Source organism: Sinocyclocheilus rhinocerous, unplaced genomic scaffold (assembly GCF_001515625.1).
Source record: "Sinocyclocheilus rhinocerous isolate Xijiao unplaced genomic scaffold, SAMN03320098_v1.1 scaffold285, whole genome shotgun sequence".
Classification (NCBI taxonomy): domain Eukaryota; kingdom Metazoa; phylum Chordata; class Actinopteri; order Cypriniformes; family Cyprinidae; genus Sinocyclocheilus; species Sinocyclocheilus rhinocerous.
In genome coordinates, this window is record NW_015630288.1 from 1,503,378 (window position 1) to 1,522,456 (window position 19,079).

At 36.8% G+C, this 19,079-nt stretch overlaps 1 protein-coding gene across 2 annotated transcripts in view; it reads left to right on the forward strand.

Moving 5' to 3' along the window:
- Window positions 1–19,079, forward strand: part of mapkapk5 (MAPK activated protein kinase 5) — a 25,370-nt gene that overhangs the window by 4,613 nt on the left and 1,678 nt on the right. Inside the window, exons 3-14 of one of the 2 annotated variants that reach the window (XM_016552259.1) lie at window positions 3,011–3,084; window positions 3,867–3,942; window positions 4,096–4,193; window positions 5,147–5,255; window positions 7,573–7,662; window positions 9,236–9,331; window positions 9,828–9,908; window positions 12,589–12,776; window positions 13,678–13,798; window positions 16,069–16,199; window positions 16,309–16,424; window positions 16,628–16,732. In XM_016552259.1, the coding sequence (XP_016407745.1) occupies window positions 3,011–3,084; window positions 3,867–3,942; window positions 4,096–4,193; window positions 5,147–5,255; window positions 7,573–7,662; window positions 9,236–9,331; window positions 9,828–9,908; window positions 12,589–12,776; window positions 13,678–13,798; window positions 16,069–16,199; window positions 16,309–16,424; window positions 16,628–16,732 (1,285 nt within the window). The remainder of the gene's footprint in view (window positions 1–3,010; window positions 3,085–3,866; window positions 3,943–4,095; window positions 4,194–5,146; window positions 5,256–7,572; window positions 7,663–9,235; window positions 9,332–9,827; window positions 9,909–12,588; window positions 12,777–13,677; window positions 13,799–16,068; window positions 16,200–16,308; window positions 16,425–16,627; window positions 16,733–19,079) is intronic. The other variant, XM_016552260.1, reaches the window with a different exon arrangement.

Consider the following 19,079-nt stretch of genomic DNA (forward strand, 5'->3'; position numbering starts at 1 on the left):
CTGATTGGCCAGCTATCCAGTGCGTTGTGATTGGCCGAATTCCTCAAGCGTGTGACGGAAATGTTACGTCCCTTACCATATTGTGATGCCTGCGGCAACCACGTGTGACGACCCCGGGCTGGACTTCGCTTCGTCCACGGTGAAAGCCGATCTTGCGATCCACAGCGCAAAGTTGATGTATTGTCTCAGCGACCAGCACGGATCAGCTCTAGGCATGACGAAGTGGATATCGTCCTCTTTTGGAAGGCCAAACAAAGTAGTTTCGCTTTCACAAGGAAACACACAGCGCCTTCACGACATGGCAGCGGCGGCAACAACTACAATACTACAGCGAGAATAAAAGTTACATCTTCTTTCTTTGCGTGAACATTTGGGCGGTGTTATGCAAATCTTCCCACACAGTGACGTAGATATGTGGGGGCGTGTTTAAACGAGGCGTTTTAGGAGGGTGTGGACAAGTCTTAACTTTTATAAAGAATATCTCTTTGGATTTGAGACTTTAGTCTTTGCAACTTTACAGATCTTCTTTATGCACCAAGAGCTTGTAACACTCCAAAGAGAAAGGAAAAATTTAAATCACATCATGTGACCCCTTTAAGACAATTGGTTTGATTTACAAGTTTCCTGAAATGTCATGTTTTACTCTGCATGAGTAATGTATGGTTACTAAAGTAATCTCAGTTCCCAGAGAATAACGGGGACAAGCATTGCAAGAAATGCTTTGGGGAAAATCCTGTTTACTCTGAATATACTCTGGTAGTTACTCTGATAGTTCACTCAAAAATGAAAATTTTTCATGATTTAATCACCCTAAAGCCATCCGTGGTGTATATGACATTCTTCTTTCAGAAGAAAACAGTTAGAGTTATATTAAATATTAAAATATATTAAAAATGTCCTGGCTCTTCCAAGCTTTATAATAGCAGTGAATACATCATAAAACATCAGTGTCCATACATCATAAAAAGTGCTCCACACAAGGGGTTAATAAAGGTCTTCTAAAGTGAATCAATGCGTTTGTGTAAGAAGATTATCCTTATTTAAAACTTTATAAACTATATTCTCTAGCTTCTGCAAACTGTCACACATGCATTCACGAGAGAGTAGCATTCCAGCAGATAACATACAGTCGTTAAGCCCAAACCCAAAGCAGGAAGTGCTGACTGAAAGCAAAAGTAAGTCAGCCGACTGGAGCAGTTCAAAGGGGGGGACCTCGAAGGTCTCTGAGGACGTGGATAAGCAACCCTCTACATTGCGAGTAAATCACTCGCATATGCGACTAAATCTTCACTCTGGCGACTAAATGATGTCTAATATTAGCCAATGGCAAATAAATTCTCAGATTTTACTCGCCAGTGTGTGAGTTGGATGCTGAGTATATGATTAGCACAGATATATTTTCACTCACAGAACACTCTGACTGAGCGCTTCAGAGTTTCACTCTCCGTCAAGCGATGTGTGATATTTTTCAGTTAATTTGAATGGATGCGCAGCGCACCTGGAAAAACATTGCCCCGGGACAGCATGTCCAGTTCTTGGTTCAGTCTGCCTGGCATCTGAGTTGCCCTGAGTGAACGCAGGTTGTAATGTGCCCATAGGAGGAGGCATCTCACCATCCTGTAGAGGGAGCGTGACCTGAGACCGCCGATTTATAAAGGCCACCACCGTCGTGTTGCCCGAACAGACAAGGATGCGGTGCCCCTTCAAGGCTGGTAGGAAGGTTTTTAGGGTCAGAAAAACCTCCATCAGCTCAAGGCAGTTGATGTGCCGGGGCTCTTCAGGCTTCTTCGTTCTTCTTCTGAGTCCAGCGAGGAAATTATCTTTGCGCTGAAGGAGAAAATTCATCGTTGATGTATATAGGCAGTTGGCTCCGCTCGGTTTGGCTGGCTGAAATGCCATTTGTTCGTGCAGCTACAGGAATGAGAACAGATCAGGCTTCAGTATTAAGAGTAAACAGGAGTTTCCTCAAAACGTTTCACTGTGGTTTTCCTTGTATTGCCTTTATCATTATCATTTGTAAGGGCCTTAGTTTAGTTTAGTTTAGTTTAGTGGCATTACGCAGTGGTATTACCCCACTCAGAATATTTAAATATACAGATTGCAAGTCTAAAAGCTAGGGATGTAACGATTAACCGCGAGCCGGTTGAAAATTGATTCAAATATGTGACGATTCAAATCGGTTGAGATGCTTAACAAATCGCGATTCAATTAGGGGTAGGAGTTTATATGAATGCATGTCTGAGGGGAACTTACTGTCTTTAGAAAAGTTTAGATGGTATTTAGCAATCAAAACCAACAAAAGAGCAATAATATGCAAGTGCTATATTAGTATATTATTATAGTGTTATATTTCAATTTCACAAAGAAATGTGCAGCATTTTGTCCAAGCAATAATAAAAGGACACATTTAATTTATAATTTGTCTTAAATCTAATTTTGTAAAAGATAAAATAAAATTGTGAATCGAATCGTGAAATCAAAATCGTGAATCGAATCGTGAGTTGAGTGAATCGTTACATCCCTACTAAAAGCACTTAAATCAGTTGGCTTTAAGTAAATAATATTTTTTACATTAATTTTAACAAATGCAGTATGAGCATTTAAAATAGCAACAAGACCATTGAATGCTAAATTCAGTACAATGGCAGTACATTTGACTACATTGTAATTTACTCTTTCACTTCCATTTCAATTTATTGAAGTCGCAAGTCTTGACTTTTCCCATTAAATGCATGTTCTTTCTACTATATATTGTGTTGTTGATTTGTACATCATAACTCTTTTAAAAACTGCTAGTCATGGACTCTACTGTGGCTTTTGCCTTTTAGGTATGCATTAAAGCCTTTTCAGTTTTATGCATCTCATGATGCTCACTGCAGAAACTAACAATGTCAAAACAGGCAAAGTAATTAATTTCATGTATAATAATTATGCATGCTGTTTAAAAGACATGCCGATGAATGAGTGAATTGAATGAACTGTTCCCAAACACTGTATGTTCTTGTCACAGGAGACATCCATCCTGGAAGAGTATAACATCAATTGGACACAGAAGCTGGGAGCTGGGATCAGTGGTCCTGTGAGGTATGTTGTTATGTCCAGTTTGAAGGGTATATTGAAAGGTCATTTTTGCATTAAAAATATTTTAAATAAAAATGACATTCAGCTGTAAATCTCCACTAGCAGAAGTAGTTAATAGCCTCTTTCCTGCTGTAGGAACGAATCTCTGAGGAAATATTTCTGAATCCTTTCCTAAGCACCAGAACAAAAATCAACTACAAACATTGGGGAAAAAATGCTGGACGTATCAAGGAATTATTTTGGATTAATCTGTCCAGCATGTTCATCTCTCTATCATAATTGTATTGCATTGCATAATATGTTTTGAAACTACAGAGATTTGATCATAAACCTAAGCATTTAAATATTATCTTTCCAAAACATTATTGGGAAATATACTGATATTTTCTGAAATTTATTTCATTATTATGTAAGTAGTCTGATATACTGTTATAAAGTTATAAAATCTCATTGATTTACATTACATGCTATTAGAATTTCTTTTTACTTTTTGGTCATATCAGCATCTGCACATTTTTGCACAGTTTGGGCCTCTGAATAAAACTGAAGTGTTTTTTCCTCCATATTCTCACTATATCATACTATATGAGCAATAAAAGCCTGATGTATCAAATATGACACTCATCAAATACACATATTCAAACTTAAACCTTTCAATAAACTGTTACATTAAAACGATAGATATTCAGGCTTTACAGAGTTAAGAATGTTAACTGGATTCATCAGTTGGCTATTTACTAAAAGCCAATTGATGCAGTGCATTCATATAGTTTTTTTTTCTCCAGGGTATGTGTGAAGAAGTCGACACAAGAACGGTTTGCCTTGAAAATCTTGATTGACAGACCCAAAGCCCGCAATGAGGTAGGTAGTGTGTGCCGTGTACATGGTTTAGTTTCTTTTATTTGAAGAGCATCTCTTTTATTTGGTGTTAGAGGTTAATAAGTTGAAATGTCAGACTTTACAGAACATCTCCAAGTGCAACTTTAAATTCTTTCCTGTGATTTTTATTTGCAGGTTAGGCTTCATATGATGTGTGCATCTCACCCCAACATTGTGAAAATAATGGAGGTATATGCCAACAGTGTACAGTTTCCCCATGAATCCAGTCCAAGGTAGTGGAGTTCAACAGCATCAGCGCACACAACACAGGAGGGCTGTACGATCAATCGAAAAGAAATCGAAACTGAAATTCATAACCTCTAACCGACGTAATTTTCCTATGTCGATTATTTCAGTTTTTTAATCCTATTAATACTTTCCCCTTAAAAACATACTGGTCATATACGGTGCTATACGGATGTGTATGACCGTTGCGTTCGCGTGTTTTGCTGCGTCTCGCACGTGAGTGGCGCGTTAAAAGAATTTAAACTTTTTCACGCAGCACCGCTCATCAATATCAGTTCCAAAACAGTGGACCAATCAGAAGATCCTGCAGGCGGGGCAAGCATTGCAAGCTCTTGTTTACAGTAGCAGGTTGATATAACACAACGGAGTAGGCATTCTGCGCTGTTTTTTTTTTTAAACCATTCCTGAGCGCTGCGTCTCGCGGTTTTAGACACAAAGACGTGTTGAAAGTTAAATGAATAAAATGAAAATGAAAGTTATTTTCTTTTTTTCTTTTTTTTAGGAAACTTGCTTTTTACAATAAAACTGAAATGTGACGTTTTTCATAAGACGTCTTCATTTCAAGCAAGCTTTTTCGAATTGTTCGAAATATTCAACAAATAACCATAAATAGTTTGTTTCCTTCAATTATTTTAAAATCACAAAGATAAGAAATGCACTCTTTCATTAGAAAAAATCCCACATTTAATAGTGGAGTATTTTTACACTACAACCCTTTAATGAACTATGAGGGCAAAAAAATGATAAAATAAAAAAAATCGTTAAATATTCGTAATCGAGGTAAAGTGTTCAATTAATCGAGGTTTTGATTGTAGGTAAAGTCGCCCAGCCCTACAACACAGTGTTTCCTACACGTACAGTACAAGAAAATGTTTGCTAATGCTCTAACTATCTAAAAATATAAATACACTCTGCTGTTTTCTGTGCTTCTCTCTGATAGGGCAAGGTTACTGATTGTGATGGAAATGATGGAAGGTGGCGAGTTGTTCCACAGAATCAGCCAGCACAAGCACTTTACAGAGAAGATGGCCAGCCAGGTCACTAAACAGGTACAGTCTTTACAGTTAAAGGCCATACTGTTGAGGTAGCTCAGGTCTGGAGAGAAGGCAGACTTTTGTCCGGAGGTAATACATAATATTTTTGGTGATGGAATTGACTGATCTTTTCCTACAGTATGTTTTGGTAACATAGCAGCTCATTTGATGGTGAAAGAGTATCTGTTAAAGATACTATTAGCAGCGGTTACAGTCCAAACCTCCAACAAAGCCTGATTGGTTGGATATTTGAGACCAATGTCTAGGGCTGGGTGATAAATTATATCATATATTGAGATTGTGATCAAATTTATGTTAAGAACGATGATAAGTTCTGGACAATTTTTACTCAATATGGATTAATCACACAGCAGAAATAAAGGCAACAGCAGCCAGTCAGTTGCATGCTGTTAATAGGTCTGCATGTTCTGTGTGTGTGTCTCTGTGTGAATTGTCAAACTCAACACATGACACTCACAGTGATTTCTAGAGATGCACCGATCGATCGGCCAGGGATCGGAATCGGACGATTTTCCTCATGATCAGCCCCGATCGGTGATTGGCCGATCAGTCTCACTTCTTTCCGATTTCGAGCCGATCCGTTTTGTTACCAGCGGCACAGGCAATAACGTCAGCCGCGCATTCTCGCTCTCTTCTCTCCGACGACCCCTTCTCTCTCACACACGTCTCATTCGCTCCGGTTAAATAGTGCTTGTATTGCGCATTGTTTTAGTCATTCCCGCAGGTTTCGCGCTTATACCTATGGAAGGCGGACGGGGCCAAAAGTCTTTAAACGGAACGCGTGAAATGTGACCGTGTCAACACAAAATTGTCAAAATTACCGTTTTGGCGAGTATCCAGTTAAACACAGTCAGTTTTGGAGCGTTAAATAGTTGAGAAAGAGAGCGCATGTTGTGTAACAGAATATTGGGTCCGTGGATAAACTCTTAAAGGGACCGCAGTCCAATATTTATGCTGCTGTCTGTTAGGCTAAAGGGGTCATATGATGTTGCTAAAAAGAACATTACTTTGGTGAAATGAAATGTGTTTATGCGGTTTAAGGTTCAAAAAACACATTATTTTCCGATTCTTACTTGTGTTTATTTATGAAAATAAAACTTTGCGTTGAAGAAAAGTAGATTTTTGTTTGTATATGCTGTCAATTATAGTTATTAGAAAGAAAATCGGAATCGGCAAAAATTGGTATCGGCAGATCACACCAACAAAAAAATCGGAAATCGGAATCGGCCAAGAAAATCGGTGCATCTCTAGTGATTTCAACATCTGGATTTCAATATACAAGCACATGAACACATGAACTTCATCTCCAGAGCAGAATAATAGTAATATTTAAAAAAAATCTTACAACCAAGTTATTTTTCTTCCATGTTTGAATTTATACAGTTCTGTTGTGCAGCATCTTATTTGACATAAAATTTAAAAAAAAAAACATTTTTTGTAAATTAATTGTTATATTCTTATTTGATTACATTTTATAAGATTGAATTCTTTTAATTAATTTTATTAGACACCATTTTTAAAGATAAATTTGTCGTATAAAAGTCGTAAAACACAGAATCCAGAAAAAAATTATAGATGGGGGAAAAAATTCAGAATTCAGGGCAAAATAAAATGTATTTCATAGGACCCTAAATTAAAAGGAACTGCTCTGTGGAGTTTGTGAACTAACAAGTTAATATTAACATTCATTCTCAAGGTCTGACAAACAACAAACAAATGTGCAAAGCATTTCCTTCCCCATTAATGGTAATGGTAAATGAATTTCATGATAAATATCAGTATCATATGATGTGGAAAAAGTATCGCGATAGTATTTGGGAAATATCGCCCATCCCTATCAATGCCCAAAACATGGAGAGAATGACCTTATTAAATTTATGGATGAATAAATATGTGCAATGCTAGGAAAAATGGGTTGTGTTTACGACCTCATGACATGTTTATTGACCAATGTGTGACTTGACATGTTTCCATCAGTATGACTTACTTAGGGATGCACAGATGACCAAACGATTGTTCTTGTATGTTTGTTGTTTTATGGGGTTTTTCCACCTATGCTGGTGATTTTATCTGTTAACAACGTAAATTATTTTTCATTATAAAATTAATGATCGCATAAGAGAGTAAACATGGAATGCTTGACACATATGACTAACTTTACAATAAAGTAAAACATGGGCTCTTTAAACAAGTACAGTGTTATTTTCAATTACATTGTTATAAGTAGTCTATTGTTTGTTAAAAATGTAACATTATAAACATCAAAACTTGTATATACATCAAGTAGTTTGAACTTCTGTCATTTTTACAGATAAGCCTTGCATTACAACACTGTCATTCATTAAATATTGCACATCGAGACCTGAAACCAGAGAACCTGCTCTTCAAGGACAATTCACTGGTGAGATCTGACACCTGAATAATGTTCCATAAATTCATTTTATTTAATTGATTACAGTGCGCATATATATATATATATATATATATATATATAAGGCTGTCAATCGATTAAAATATTTAATCGTGATTAATCGCAACTTAATCATACATTTTTATCTGTTCTAAATGTACCTTAAATTAATACTTTTCAAGTTTTTAAAACTCATCAACATGGGCATGGACAAATATGGATGCTTTATGCAAATGTATGTTTATTATTAGTGAAACCATTCTCGACATAGAGCATGAAGACTAGACATGTTTCAAAGGTCAGATGTTTTTCAAATAACTTGTTAATGTCTATTAGACAAATGAAAAAAAGAACAGATATACCAGGCTCCCATTACTTCTTTCTTTGCACTGAGCAATTCACTTACACAAGCCTGTTTACACTATTCGCACGACAGGGCAGCTCACTTCTTCTGAACATGCAAAATGTACATTTATTATTTATTATTACATTTGTTTGCCTCTCTGTGCCCACATACTGTAATTTGATGCAGCCAAATTCTCAATAAAACTGTTTTCATTGTTATATTTTAATGTTTCTGTTGTCAGACAACCGAATGAATATGAAAATAGTGACTAAAACGCGACCCATTACATAACCAGCTCTCCCTTCCAAGATGTTAATTTGCAAAAAAAATCCTGATTTATAATCGAGCCGTTGTCTGATAAAATCAAATACACATAAGATAAAGACAGTATCTGTTTTGTAATTTCGGCTATACTTAAAATTAGAGAAGCAACATAATATCTGGTTTAACTAAAAGCGCTGCTCCTCTCAGCTGCTCACTGAACAGAGCAGACGCAAAACCTTGTGCTCGCGCGGCAGTACCGACGAGTCTCAGAAACTAAATAAGGTTTGTCCAATTATGTGTTATGTATTGTTGCTAGGCGCTTATTTGAAAAAAGTCTGAATCTAGGGACAAGTCGCTAAAGTTGGCAACACTCGGTGCGTTCCAAATGGGATATATCGCTCTCCGAAGGGCACTACGGAGTGAAAACAATCATGGCCGCCATATTGAAGGGTCGTTCCAAACCGAAGTGCTCAAAACTGGCCACTTCAAAGGGCCCTTCGGAATGAAGGATTTCGAAGGGTACAACTGATGGACACTTCGGGCTCCCATGATCCTTTGCTCAGATTCTTTGCATGTACACCCTTCAACCCATCAAAGCTCTCACTCCAGAGGGTAAACCCTTTGAAGGGATTAGGGCATAGGGATGAGCCCTTCCGAATGGAACGCAGGGTCGGTCAGCATCTCCATTTCTCCAACTACAGGCTAGGCAACGGGTCAAACGTGTTTGACGTGAATTGCGTGTTAATAAAATTAGTGTTGTTAAAATTAGTTTGCGTTAGCACGTTATTAAAGCGTTAATTTTGACAGCCCTAATATATATATATATATATATAATTTTTTTAAAGCCTTATTCCTTAAATAATTTTCAACTTTAGAATCTTTCTAAATTAAGCAAATGTTATTCAGTAAGAACATATTTTGAATCGTGTTTCTTGTGTCTGACTGCCCCATCAGGATGCTCCTGTAAAACTGTGTGATTTTGGTTTTGCCAAAATCGACCAAGGTGATTTAATGACCCCACAGTTCACTCCATACTATGTAGCACCGCAGGTAAGACCTTAGTGACTTTTTATAGATGTAAAAGTTGACTGTTCTTAATTCTTACTTTTAAAGGCATCAAATCATGAAAAATCATTTTTCCTTGATCCTTTTTTTCCTTGATCCACATTTCCTTGTCTTGATAATAAAGGGACAAAATAGCGAAACTGAACTTTTAATCAATTTATTTAATAGATGTCTGAACTGAATAGTGCAAGGAAAAGCCAACAAGTGTCCATGGTCATGTTGTTTCATGGATTATTATCATTCTGGGACATAATTATGATGATAAAAATGAGTAAGCATGTCCAAACTTTTGACTGGTGATGTGATACGGCCCCTTCAAAACATAAATTGGTAATTTTTTCAGTTTTTTTTTCCCTCTTTTTGATGATGATGATGATGATGATAAATAAAAACATCTATCTTGCCAGCCACACATGAAATATTTGATCAGTCCGAAACTTTGTAACCTAATTGACAAATATTAACTAATTTTCTTCAATAGGTGCTGGAGGCACAGAGACGCCACCAGAAAGAAAAGTCTGGAATTATACCTACCTCACCCACACCTTACACATACAACAAGGTAAACTTTGTTACTCGGGGCCCTATTTTAACGATCTAAGCGCACTGTCTAAAGCGCACGGCGCAATTGCGCTTAGGGCGTGTCCGAATCCACTTTTGCTAGTTTAAGGTCGGGAAAAATGGTCGGCGCGCCCGGCGCATGGTCTAAAAGTGTTGTCCCTATTCTCTTAATGATTAGTGGGTGTGTTTTGGGCATAACGTGCCATAAACCAATCAGAGTCTCATCTCCCATTCCCTTTAAAAGCCAGTTGCGCTCGCACCATGGTGGATTTGCTATTTACATGGTGGAATTTGCAAGCGGAAAAACGGAGCGCTTCTCTAGTGAGGGAACAGATCTGCTTGTGTGCGTAATTCTGATACATGCAAAGACTATCCATTATGACATGTAGGCATTTTTATATTTATGTACACAATAATAATCTTTTACATTTTAATCCTTTAATTTTTCATTTTTTAAAATGTTTGTGTGCTGCTGCGCATCACTGTGTGTGTAATAAGCAAAGTGTACGCACGTTGTGCACCCGCCTATAGGCACATATTTCTAACGCGCTCTTTAAATAAAAAAATATATATTGCACCAGACTTTAGACCAGGTTTTTGTTGGTCAATGGCGCAGTCTATTTCAGTTGCCTAAAATAGCAATGTGCCTGAACACACCTCGTTTTCAGACCAGCACGCCCATGGGCGCACAAATGGGCACAAATGCATTTGCTATTTAAACAACGTGGCGCAGGACGTGAAAATGACAACTGCGTCGGGCTGACACTAGCAAAAAACATGTGCGTCGTGCCTGGCGCCGCATTGCACCGGTTGTATGATAGGGCTCTCAGTGTTATGGCTCATTCTTAGAAAAAGTTCATCCTAAATTCATCCTATTATATTAGTGCTGTCAAACGATTAATCGCATCCAAAATAAAAGTTTTTGTTTACATAAAATGTGTGTCATGTTTATATATTAAGAATATGTATATATAATGTAAATTATATGAATATAAATATATACATGTAAATATTCTCAAAATATATAATGTATGTGAGTGTATGTATATATACATTATAAATATACACAGTACATACACGTATATTAATTTTGGATGCGATTAGTTGCGATTAATCATTTGACAGCACTAATTATCATCTATTTGATGTCCACTGGTCATTTTTTACAGTGCAAATGTTCAAATTCTTGCCTGCTATCTAATTCTTCCTGTAGAGTGACAAGAATACGTTTTTGGATTTCAGCATTTATTACTCAATCATTTTGGTCTACATGCATGACTGACTTTTTTTCCTCTTCGATCTGTGCAATAATTAATACTTTTGGACGGACCGAAATATTTTTTTTCACCATTGAATGTTTTTCTTTCTTTAATGTTTTCTTTGCCAGTGGTTTTCAGTCTTGGTCCTGTGGGCCTGCTGCACATTTTTGTATGTTTCTCTTCAATGACACAACTTATTTAAATGATTAAATCATTAAGAGAGAATTCCGTGAAATGAACTGAGTGTGTCGAAGAAGACAGACATACAAAATGCGCAGTGCTACAAGCGCTTGGATTGAAGACTGCTTTGCCATTATTTAACTTTTTTGAGCTGAATGAGACGCAGATTCACTCTGCCAGCAGGTGGCGTTTAAAGCGTTTCCTTGGTTTCCGCTGTAAACAAAGCAGCGCTGCAATTATGAACTTTAATATGCATTATACAGAGGCAAGATGAAAAGAAAAAATACCATCTAAACTTTTCTAAAGACAGTAAGTTTCCCTCAGACATACATTCATATAAATTCCTACCCCTAATTGAATCGCGATTCATATTTTAATCGATTTTCAACCGGTTCGCGGTTAATCGTTACATCTCTAGGTATTACAGCTGTGAAATTACAAACAAAAAATACACATTGTGAGACATGAACTGAAATGAATGGTGAATTTTATTAAAGGGGTCATATGATGCTGCTAAAAAGAACATTATTTTCGTCGTCCTCCCATTTTCACCTCAAACTTTTGGGGAAGCTGTGCCTCCCCCGACGAGCCAGCACTGCTCCATATACTGCACATTAAAGTAGTGTTTATAAGCACAGCCCTACTTTGTTTACAGCTGTAACCTATGAAATGCTGTGTTGCTGCTGTTCCATAAGTGCCACCTGCTGTCAGAGAGTGAATCTGCGTCTCATTCAGCCTGCCTGCTGTTTTTGTTTTGTGCAGATATTTTATGTAGTACAGTTTCACAAAGTTAAAGTCAGACCATTCTGTTTTTGCTTCAAATTTTGAAATTATACAATCTTATTTAAATCAAAAACTGCTCATGCTGCATGTGTGCAGCATCTTTGTTTGGATCGTGATTAAAATGCAGTGGTTGCCTCATAATTTTTTTAGTTTTGTTATTTGACATTTCAATTTCACAAAGAAACATGCAGCAATTTGTCTGAGAAACAATAAAAGGACAACTTTTCATTTATAATTTGTCTTAAACCTCATTTTGTTAAAAAAAAAAAAAGTGTGAAAATCGTATAGTGAAATCAGTATTGTGAATCGTATCGCATTGTGAGTTGAGTGAATGTGAATGAACATCCCTAGTTTCACATTTTTCATTTTCAGCCTTGTCACAAGAATTGACTGAAGGTGTTTAGATTGCTAGCTGTGAAGCCAATGCATTCATTCTTCTTTTTATTTTCCACTATTTAGAGCTGTGACCTATGGTCCTTAGGGGTGATCGTCTATGTAATGCTCTGCGGATATCCTCCATTCTACTCCAAACACCACAGCCGTACCATCCCAAAAGATATGCGCAAAAAAATCATGACTGGCAGCTTTGACTTCCCAGAGGAGGAGTGGAGTCAAATATCTGAAATGGCCAAGGACATTGTCCGCAAGTGAGTGTCTTTTCATTTACTTCCTGTTTTATTAAAAATACTTCTTTACTTATTTGTGGCAAAGAACAGAGCATGCATAGACATGTATTAAATCTTTTACTCTTGTGGCTGGGAGTCTACGGCATCCCCTAGATCTGTATGGTAAAACAATTAGAAATTTGGCAGAATAATTAAGGTGAGTTTTAAAATCGTTGTTGCCCATTTTGATGTCCGTTGCTCAAATAATTATGTCAAATTCTCAAAAAATTAAATGCACACATCTGACAGGCAACAAAAACCTCAATGAGGGCGCTTAACTATTGTAAACAATAAAAAGAAGGAAAAGTTAGCACACCACAACTCATTTCATGTTCTCACAATAGGTGACGTTTCGAGCCCTATGGCTCTTCATCAGACGGTTGTGGCTTGAAGGTATACAGCTTACCTATTAGATTGTTTTATTAATGTCTACACCTACCCCAACCCTAAACCTACCCCTTACAATAATGTTAAATCAGTAATTATTGTTGTACAGTGTAACAAAAATTAGGCTATATTGATGTGTGCATGCCCATTAGCCGCAGCTGTATCCCTTCTAGCCTTAACCTCATCAGACTGATATGAAACGTCACCTGTGGTGAGAACATGAAATAAACATTTTTGCATTTTTGGAGCTGTGGTTTGCCAACCTTTCATTCTTTTTATATGCTCAAATTCTCTAACGCCACTAGGAGTTTAAGATTTACATTGGACATTTATGCATTTAGCAGATGCTTTTATCCACGGCGACTATTAACCAACTTTAGTCTATCTTGAAAAAATAATGAAGTAGCTATGTAAATTTAGTTAAACTGCTGCTCAATTTCAGTAGTGTAAAACAATGTTTCTGTTACTCAGATCTAACATATTTTGTTGCATTAAGGCTACTTAAAGTGAAGCCCGAGGAGAGACTAACCATAGAGGGAGTGTTAGCCCATCCCTGGCTCAACTGCACTGAAGCGCTGGACAATGTGCTTCCGTCTGCTCAAATGATGATGGACAAGGTGAGATCCAACGAAAGACAACATTTAAAAGCTTAGTTGAGTAGTATCTGCCGATGTTTAAAGTGCCCATATTATGGGTTATGAAAGGTTCATATTTTGGTTTTGGGAGTCCCCAACAACAGGTTGACATGCATGCAAGGTCAAAAAACACTTTCATTGTCTTATAATATGCATTTATTTTTACCTTTCTTGCTCAACGACTCCCAAACGATTCGCTCAACGATTCATTTTTCCAAACCCCTCCTTTGCGAGACGCTAATCTGCGGTGATTGGTCAATTTCATTTTCATTTCATCTTGCCTGTAATGCCTGATAAAGCAGCATTTGTGAGCGCAGTGCTGCTTTGTGTACAGTCGTTACCGGGGAAACAGCTATTTTTACTGCTCCAAAAGCGGCACCTAGTGGCAAAGAATTAATTAGCATTTTCATTGAGACCAATGCGAAAATCGACTGATGGTTTTACGCAGCAAACACGCAGAGCTGTAAATGTGAACTGGTATATATATCCCATGGGGGAAGCCCCGCCCAGCCTCAGTGTTTGAGGGAGGGGGGGGTTCAAGTTTTCCCAGGTCTGCGCACACAACAAGTGGGCGGGCAATATGCTAATGTTTCATATTGAGGTCAACATGAAAAGGCTTGGGATTTGTTTTAAAAATTACTCGTTTCAATGATTCAGAGTCGACTCTTTCTTTTTGAGATAATAATTTTATACAAGGTGCACTTTCAGATGTTTTCAGAAAGACAAACTTTGCAGGATGTTTTCATTCATTAGAGCTGTGTTACACACTGCATGAAAGGTCATTTTCAAAAATCCATAATAGGGGCACTTTAATGCACTCGTTGCACATACAGTCACCCTGGAGCAACATTTTCATTTTATTTTTAACTTTATTATTGGTACATTAAAATGTGGGAGGGAAAATGTATTGTTTAGTTGATTTTTAGCATCTTAACTTTAGCTCTGGTGTAAGTTGAAGCTACATTATGTAACTTTCAGCCGCACCACACAGATATGTTATTGTTGTTCAAATCAAAGCGTAAATAAACATAGAAAACATATCCGCATGGTGCGGCTGACGCAGAACAACATACGCTGTTTGCGTTCAGTGGATACTCTCCAAAATGGCGCTACGGTGACGCGGAGGAGACTAATTGTTGAATAAAGTCTTTATTTTTGTTTTCTTTCCGTACAAAAAGTATTCTCGTAGCTTCGTAAAATTACGGTTGAACCGCTGATGTCACATGGATTATTTTACCGATCTCCTTGCTACGTTTCTGGACCTTGATCGTGTTACTTACATTGCTGTCTATGGGAGGGTCAGAGAGCTCTCAGAATGCATCAAAAATATCTTAATTTGTGTTCCAAAGATGAACGGAGGTCTTACGGGTTTAGAACGACATGAGGGTGAGTAATTAATGACAGAATTTTCATTTTGGGGTGGAGTAACCCTTTAAAGTGACAGCAGTTTTATATTCCTGCTATGTCATTCATGTTAATCAAACAACAAAAGAGAAAATTTCTCACTCCTCTTGACTAAATCACTTTTGTCATTTTAATAAGAAGAAATATATATTTAATTTACACAGTGAAGAATATACAGTGTTTTTATACATTTGATTATACAATGTATGTAGAATTTCTTATTTGTTCTACTGTAGTTTTTTTTTTGTCCTGTTGCTTGTAATTAGTTTCTTATTCTTTAATCACAACTGTTTACTTGACTTAAGTGAGCTTGAGTATTTTTTTATTTGTTTGTTTGTTTTTGTTTTCTTTATTTATGCTAGTTTTTTGTGATATTGACACTGGTGACAAGAATTATGAAATTTCTATCAAATTAGTATCAAAGATTTTGATATCATACAGACCTCATTTAAAGCAAAAATAACTATATCGTGATATTGTTACCATGAAATAAAATTACTCCTATCGTGATATAAGATTTTAACTTATTACTGGTATTTCCGATATATGAATTTGTTGTGCTAGGATTTCATATTTATTGTTTTTATAGTGCTTTATACAATACAGATTGTTTCAAATTAGCTATATAGAAATAAACAGGAAAATACCAGTGTTAATGTTCATGAAATTCATCAGTTTCAAAATTTTTATTTCAGAGGTTAAAACTTGAACTCAGATTCGACTCTTTGTACAAAGAAGCATGAATGATTTCTCCTCCCATCTGCTGTACTACCTTTCATATGTTGAATACTGTTGCTGTATATGCATAATCAATATATAAGTTATGTGTTGTTATATTGTTAATTCAGGCAGTTGTGGCTGGAATCCAACAGGCCCATGCTGAACAACTGGCCAACATGAGGATACAGGACCTGAATCTCAGTCTAAAGCCGCTCAACTCGGTCAACAACCCCATTTTGAGAAAGAGAAAGCTACTTGGGTAAGTCTGTCATTTTTTGCTGTGTTCCTTTTCAGTTAATTGACATTATTATGTGTCTTTATTAGCAGAGTGCACTTATAGATCTGTGTTTGATTTCTGCCTCATGCAGCACCAAACCTAGCGATGAACTTTTCATCAATGATCCTGAGAATGAGACGGAGGACACCAACGTGGCTCTGGAAAAACTACGAGATGTAATTGCACAGTGCATCTTACCACAGGCTGGTACGTATGGACATGCATTGTTGGTTTGTGGTGTTTATAATCCACAGGTTATTCTTCAGTAACTCAGGACTGAGACCGAAGATAATTGTTTGACACTGGTCATGATATTTTCCACAACAGTCCTCAAATTCAGAAACGTTTGCTTTGAATGTGTAGCTTTCATAATTTGCAATTTGCAGTATCTTTGTGTTGTTTTTTTACAGGTGACAATGAGGATGAGAAGCTAAATGAAGTTATGCATGAAGCGTGGCGATTCAATCGAGATTGCAAACTACTCCGAGATGGATTGCAAGGGCTAAGTTGGGATGGTACGTGTTTGTGTCTGTAGTTTATTTACTAGTAGCTTAACTGTGGTTGAAGGTAGAATAACATCCAACTTTTTACTATAGATTAAATTTGGATGTCTGATTCTATGAATTTGAGGTGAGAGCTCATATCAAAAAGATTGAAGTTTGTCATTTGAATCAATGGATTTTTAATTACTAATATCATCAGATGGTATCCTAATGTTAGTATGTTGGTTATAAACAGTCAAGAGTATGTAAGTTCCACACGATTTTCCCCAAGGAAGGTCTCCAATGGTGGATGAAGGTTTCCTGCGTGTCCGGTCTTTTCAAAGCGCAAAGTTATTTAATTTAAGTTAAATTGTAATCTGACTCCATTTTATTATGACCTCGCATTTGAGTTAGAATGGCAATTATTTATAGGGTAATTTATCTAAACATCTGATTATTCTATTTATTCTTTAATATTATTCTACTCGTTCATTCGGGTGCTCATGTCGCTCAAAGATATCACTTCGGCCGTTAGCTCTATCTTACTGTCACATTCTCGTCATTCTTGGTTATTAGACAGAGGTAATTGACTAATACTTTAGATGGCTGCTCCTATGCTTGCTCATTCTAAAACTACTCTTATTTAGCCTCCATAGATTTGTATACACTTGAATAAAGCAACATTATTTCTAGTCAGAGTTCACGACCACTACTATAGATGTAAGCCGACCAACAGCTTTGGTATGGTCATAGCATGGTTTCCCCATGTACACTTAGCTAGAATAATATTACAATAAACAGAGGTTAGGCTCACCCTATTTAGGCTGGTCGAACAACATCCAGTTGACCTAAACGGAAATTCCCTATAGGCCCTTACAATCTAAGTACACTGGAACTAATACCAAGTGTTAGCCGGATCTCTAAAGATACAGTTATTGAATTTTAGTCCATTACTAACCTGACGCAGGAAATACGGTAACAAGGATACAACGTAATCCACTAGAGTCAATAATTACAGAGAAAAACAGAATAAAATCAAATGAACATTTTATTATCGGTCAGGTAAATATGTATTATGCCAATTACATAGCCAATTCAAAGATATCAAATCATATCAATACAAATATCAAACTCTCAAATATAAATCTAAGAGTAGAAGATGCATACCTGACCTTAGAAAATACATAGTATGGAGTGTAGAGACACACCACACTACGGGCTTTCTGGCTACAGAATCGCCCTGATCTTCTTGCAAGATTTCCTTAAGTACTCAGCCCAAGACAAAACATCTCCCGAAATGGAGACAGGAACAATTTGAATTTGTATTGATCAAGCCGAATTAACACCTTTTGGGACAGATGGTAATTTGCATGGAATGACACACCCTCTACAGTAATCAAAATATCTCTTAACTCTTAAGATCGGTATTATCTTTGTCTACTTTTGTAAGATTGAGACCATTGTACCACTCGCCCTGAGACTATTCAAATGATACCAAACATGACTGTAAATATTGCTTGTATTCATGTAGAACATTATACTATTGACCATTCTTAGTGAACCAAGTTGAGGGAGGATGGGTAAGGGGATGAAAAGGAACTGATGCATATGTGAGAGAGGCGTTTTCCCACATTTTCTCTCAGTGGGATGTGGATGTGGAAGACTTAGGGTTCCGTTTACACGACAACGTATTCAGCCAAAAACGGGAACCTTTTTATGCATTTTGCCTGTTCGTTTACACGACAACGGCATTTTGGGGACTGAAAATGCATATTTTTGAAAACGGGTTTCAAAGTGCACGTTTTTGAAAATGCCACCATTATCGTTTCCGTGTACGGTGACGTCATGAGCATGCGTAGTACCTGTTAGGTATGTAGACATGCGCAGTACGTGTCGATTTAAAAGGCAAGCGCGAACAAATATACACAATAATGGCGGAGTACATGGTACTGTTGTTGCTGCTCAAGAGTTTGCTAACGCTTTTTCAGCAAAGTGTGAATTTACTTCAATATTACAACCACTGTTGCCAACTCTCGCAAGATAAATAAGCAACCGCAGCTTAAAAAACAAGCCCAATATTTTTTTTGTTGATTTATTATCATCAATATTATTTATTATCAATTATTTATTACCAATAAATGAACATGCAACATATTAAACTGAAACCACTCTTTTATCTGAAAAGCAAAAACAGATATGTTATTTTACAAAAATCAGCAAACTGCAACAAAGTGAGAACAAAAAACTCCTCTCCAATCACCTGTGAGCAGAATAGGGATGGAGAGATGGAAAAGGAGAAAAACACAAGAACTTCAAAGGGGAGCTGTAACATAGCCACATATTTATAGCCTACTAAAATATAGGCTATTCGAACCAAATG